Source organism: Octopus sinensis, linkage group LG15 (genome assembly GCF_006345805.1).
Source record: "Octopus sinensis linkage group LG15, ASM634580v1, whole genome shotgun sequence".
Taxonomy (NCBI): Eukaryota; Metazoa; Mollusca; class Cephalopoda; order Octopoda; family Octopodidae; genus Octopus; species Octopus sinensis.
Window position 1 is genome coordinate 4,989,929 of NC_043011.1, and position 6,018 is coordinate 4,995,946.

Below are 6,018 nucleotides of genomic sequence, written 5' to 3' on the forward strand. Positions count from 1 at the left end.
TCAATTATCTATTATTTATCTATGATCTTTGATCGTAAACTAGTGTAATTACTCAACACAGACACACAGACACATACACACACACACACAAACACACACGCACATACACACATTCACATACCTCCCTTTTACATACACACACATATACTCACACAGTGTTGAAACGCTGTTTTTTTCACCCCTTCCTTCGATATTCATCTACCACCCCTTCCTTTCTCATTCATATGTTGTGATGGAGAAAAATAGAAGATACATGACACGCTCTTTGCCACTTTCTTTTTCTCATTGCTATTACTTTCTCTCACTCTCTCTCAGTCAGGGCTATTACTCTCACTACTTCTCCTTCACCGAATTACTATTTTCTCTCCTCTCCCTTCACTTATACTACTCTTTCTCCTACTCTGTCCTACTCCTACTCTGTGATTTGGGGCAACGTCTTCTAAATGTTTTGCGTTCCTGTCCCAGTTTGTATTTTTTTACATATACATATATATATACTGGTGTCCGTACACTTTTTGGTCTAATATATAAGTACATATTCTTATCTTGGTACGACTCTATAACACTGTCTCTCTCCCCCCTCTCCTACATTTCTCTGCCTTTCACACTTTGCAATCCTCTTTGATCATCTCTTTCTCTCTCTCTCTCTCTCTCTCTTCCCCTCCTCCTTTGTTCCTTGTTCCCCTTCTTTCTCTCTTCATCTGTCCCTCTTTTCCTCTCTCTTCTCCTCGCACGTGACTAGCCGACCGATTGCTAGCCTTTTCGTGGTCAGCAGCCGTTGCGGCAAGACAAATTTTTTTCTCTCTCTAGCCCTAAGGCTTTTTTCTAATGCCAGCTCAAAAATTTACTCGTCCTGTCGAAAAGACGCTTGTCTGTGATGTTCTGTTTTTGTTGTTATTATTATTATCATTATTGTTTTTACGTATTTTTGTATTTTTATTCGTGTAACATCGTCCTGTTTTCCGTCCTTGTTTTGTATACATTCGAGGCTTTCTTCCAAGGAATCTAATGCGCTTGGCTTAGATTTTCCTTTGGGGCTGGCCAGATCGGAGCAATCTCAAGATTAATCAGCCGAAATTGCGAAGATGATCCGGTTCTTGACTGAAGATTGAAGGCTTCGAATGTCCCGTCCGTGTTTTTTGTATCGTCTTCTAAATGTTTTGCGTTTCTGTCCCAGTTTGTATTTTTTTACATATACATATATATAGCGACGTCCGTACCCTTTTTGGTCTAATATATATATATATATATATATATATATATATATACAAATATATAAAAGCCCTACTCATTATTATATTAGGAAACTAGGATGCATATAGAATTTCGAGAGATCTTTATAAAGTGTACGTAAGAGTTAATGGATGAGTAATTAGAAAAGGAACAGGAAGAAAATATTTTTTAACTTCTTTCTATCTCTTCCGTCGGGCATGTAATATTTAAGCAAATTAACTCGTAATATTTAATTCATGCTTTTTGTTTACTAAGCTTGTTGTATTATAAGCTTATTCATTTTGCTGTTGTTGAGTTAGATGATGAGCCGGCAAAATCATTAGAACGTCGGCGGAAATACCGATTCATCCGATGCTTTCTGTGTACCAATGCCAGCTTTGTATTTTTTCCTTTCTAGAGCCGATAAATCAAAGTACCAGTCAATCGATGTTATCAATTTTGTTCTTCCCCTCAAAATTACTGGCCTTTTGCCTAAATTAGAAATTAAGATATTATTACTCTAGTTATGTTTTTGTATTTCTCTATTTATTTTTAAAATTATTGAAATCAGAAAAATTTTTGAAATTAAATAAAAAAAAAAGGTTTCACAGCTCTGGTGTTCGGGATTTCTCGTTGGTTTAATGGTCGAATGGTTCATTTTCTCGATGTTGACCTTCTGAGCATATTAGTGAGTGTAGGTTTTGTTCCTAAAAGGGGTATGACAAATGCACACGCGATAAAAATACACACGGAATGTTTTAGTAATTTGATTTCACATTGTTGAAGAAATAGCAAAGGATTAATGGAATTTGCTCGAAAGTCAGATCAGGAGGGCAACTAGACGTGGAAATGGACTGAAGCGGTTGTACTAGTGTTACAATTCAGGATCCTTGGATTTTACCCCAAATGGCGAAATATATTCTCGACTTACCAATTCCTTGCTTTTTTGTTTTTTTTAAATTGCTTAGTCAGGAGAAAGAGTAGTCTCCATGGTCCCCTTCAGGACCTCTGAACCTGGTGGGGAGGAGGAAGAGAGGGAAGGTATCTTCAAATAGGAAATCAGAGCACCCAATTTGCCACGTATTGGCACAGCAGATTAAGTTTGTCATCCACCAAGTAGGCCACGGCTGGATTCGTACTTAGAAAGTAAAGAGCCGGGGAAAATACTGCTTAAATGATTGCGCCATTCCGACGCTTAAATGAGTGCATCACTCGATCACCCTAGGCTATTTCTTTATTCATCGACCCCAGAAGGATAAAAGGAAAAGTTGACCTCAGCGACATTTGAATTCATAGCGCAGAAACAGGAATAAATACTGCAAGGCATTTCTCCATTGTTCATACGACTACCTAACGACTAGTGGAGGCGCAATGGCCCAGTGGTTAGGGCAGCGGACTCGCGGTCGTAGGATCGCAGTTTCGATTCCCAGACCGGGCGTTGTGTATGTTTATTGAGCGAAAACACCTAAAGCTCCACGAGGCTCCGGCAGGGGATGGTGGTGATCCCTGCTGTACTCTTTCACCACAACTTTCTCTCACTCTTACTTCCTGTTTCTGTTGTACCTGTATTTCAAAGGGCCGGCCTTGTCACTCTCTGTGTCACGCTGAATATCCCCGAGAACTACGTTAAGGGTACACGTGTCTGTGGAGTGCTCAGCCACTTATACGTTAATTTCACGAGCAGGCTGTTCCGTTGGTCGGATCAACCGGAACCCTCATCGTCGTAACCGACGGAGTGCTTCCACCTAACGACTACCTCTCTTTAGAGTGTTTGACGATTCTCGTGTCCGTGAAAAATCCCTTTCCTCCATATTTCATAATGTGATGGTACATCTTTTTATGGCAAAGAGAATGCAATGAACATGAACAGTTCACGTTTATTTCATTAGTAATAAAGTATCCCGTTTCAACTGGAAGTACCAGAGTGTGACCTTCACAAGAGTACAAAAATAGAAATTATATAACCGACATACAAGGGAAATAAACATATATCACCAATTACTTTGGAAACTGAAATATAAATAGCAGAAAGACGAAAAGAAACGATCACAATACAGAAAATATCTATTTGTTACAAATACCGTATATTCATAGTAAACGATAACACACGATGTGTTGTCATGTTAATGCCTTATTTTATAACAGAATAGAATCCGGTAACTAAACTAAAAGAAATTTAAACTTTAATTTCTTCGCATGGGAGAACGTCTGAGCAGCCTGTGGCGTGATAAAGTGCACCAAGTGTATAGTGTGCCAGACATAAAAACCCTTCTAGGCTATTCCAGAAATGGAACGTACAAGCAAAATGTGGTTCACATATGACATAATGTAGTCTTCGCGAATAAGAAAGCAATAATTCTGAATAAGAACTAAAACAAAAGTAGAAGGAACTATTTAATGCTCTTGAATAGGAAATTTCTTAAGTACACACAACTCACACTGAAAGAGATACACACACTGCTACAGAAAAACCAGTTTTCTCAGGGGAAACTTGTTTTTCTGTAGCTGTATATGTTAGGTATGCAATATGTTTTACTGCGGTAACCTATAGTGTTATTCTTTCGTTAGTTACGAGAAATTGTATTATAATGTCATAATGACTAAAATGTAATACTCAAATCACATTCTCGAATTTGAAATGAAGAATTCAGTAATTTTTGGCTTCCTCAAAAATATCAGAAAGTCTAATGATGAAATGGTAAATTATTATTAAACTCATTAAAGCATAAATCATCCTTTATCACACAGAATGTTAAACTGCCGGTTTAATATTCCGTTTAAGTGCAATCTGTTTTTATTCTATAACAAAATTATCGGTTAATATTGATAGAAAATTTAACTAAACTACTTCCGTGGCAATCCGTTTTCTTTGATAAATAATTTCCTAAACAGTTCTTTCCTATAATTTCAATATTTACATGCATGTGTTTATAATTTTTATTTCATCTTTCCAGAGAGTTTGTACTGATCTCAACGAGAACACCAAAATTAAAAACGGATTCCATGGAAATTGATGCGAACAGAAGAAATGTCAAAAATGTCTGCCAACATCTTGCAACGGTTGATTGATGTACTGGTGGACACCTATTTATTTTCCTCCATTTATCTTTATGGAAATTGTTATGGTGATCGGGAATATTGGAAATAGTATTGTTATATATATATATATATGTTATTATAAATTCGAGAAAACTGCAACAAATTTCTTCCTAACAGCGTTTTCTTTTTGTGATTTCTTAACTTGCCTCATATGTATTATTTTGGAAATTGTAATTTTATGCTTTCCTTTGCACGTTCACACTGATGCTGTGTGTCGCTTAATGCGTTTTATTATTACAATAGGACTATCCAATTCATCCTTGATTGTATTCATTATAGCAGCTGATACATGTGTGCGAGTATGTCGATACGGCAATACTCTTTTACTATTTTACTTGTTTCAGTCATTTGACTGCGGCCATGCTGGAGCACCGCCTTTAATCGAGCAACTCGACCCCGGGACTTATTCTTTTGTAAGCCCAGTACTTATTCTATCGGTCTCTTTTGCCGAACCGCTAAGTGACGGGGACATAAACACACCAGCATCGGTTGTCAAGCAATGCTAGGGGGACAAACACAAATATACACGCACGCACACACACACACACACACACACACACACACACACACACACACACAGATATATATATATATATATATATATAAACGACGGGCTTCTTTCAGTTTCCGTCTACCAAATCCACTCACAAGGCTTTGGTCGGCCCGAGGCTATAGTAGAAGACACTTGCCCAAGGTGTCACGCAGTGGGAGTGAACCCGGAACCATGTGGTTGGTAAACAAGCTACTTACCACACAGCCATACCTTTTGTATGAAAAGCCGCCAAGCATTTTCGTATTAGTTTTATGTTTGCCTCTTATCTTCAAGTTTGCCAATACTTGTTATTCACGGCACGCAAAACATAGAGATCCCTTCTTTGGTGAAGAGTATTTATTTTCTGAAGAAGATATAAATGATACAATTTATATTACTCATTCTGCCATAGTTTTGACTCTGAGCTTTGCTGCATTCGTCTTTGTTCTAGTAGCTCATATGCTACTTATAGTTCGTATATGCATATTTAAGAAAATACAGAGAAATATGCATGCAACTAACAAAAACTCTTCTGGTATGTCCTATAATCCTCAAGCAACAAAATTTCCCAGGACTATTAGTGAAACTTACACCCAACAAAAAAGAAAATCCACTGTTAGTATTGAAAGACGGCAAATCCGTGAAGCCAAAAATATACTGAATGTAACAAGGATTAATATGCTTTTGTTAGGGATTTCGTTGTTGGACTTTTAGTTATACGCCACATTTAATCATAATTACATGGAATATTCATAAAGAATCTTTACTAATTAAACGTACCCACCTCAACAGAAAATTCTTAAATTATTCCATCTAACTGAACAACATTCTCAAGCCATATATTCATGGAATTTTCAACAATTATTTGCGGAAAGTAGTTTGTATTTTATTTCAAAATATATTCCGTTTATAGTACTACAAATCTATTTTTACATTATTTACATTTGACGGATATTTGTCATCATCTTGTTTGTTGTTAACACAACGTTTCGGCTGATATACCATCCTGTCATCATTCCTAAGGTATTTTTTGATGTTGTTATTATTATTATTGTTGTTATTATTATTCAGGTCACTGCCTGGAATCAAACTTGGAATCTTGGGGTTAGTAGCCCGCTCTCTTAACCACTACACCCTATGCCCGTGGGCAATTATGGAGTGAATTTTAGGGCTTA

At 37.0% G+C, this 6,018-nt stretch overlaps 1 protein-coding gene across 1 annotated transcript in view; it reads left to right on the forward strand.

Annotated features, from left to right (window-relative positions):
• Window positions 1-4,401, forward strand: part of LOC115219933 (cholecystokinin receptor type A-like) — a 23,909-nt gene extending 19,508 nt beyond the window's left edge. Inside the window, exon 2 of the mRNA XM_036509425.1 lies at window positions 4,167-4,401. Coding sequence (XP_036365318.1) covers window positions 4,167-4,180 — 14 coding nt within the window. The 3' untranslated portion in view covers window positions 4,181-4,401. The remainder of the gene's footprint in view (window positions 1-4,166) is intronic.
• Window positions 4,402-6,018: the final 1,617 nt, after the last annotated feature.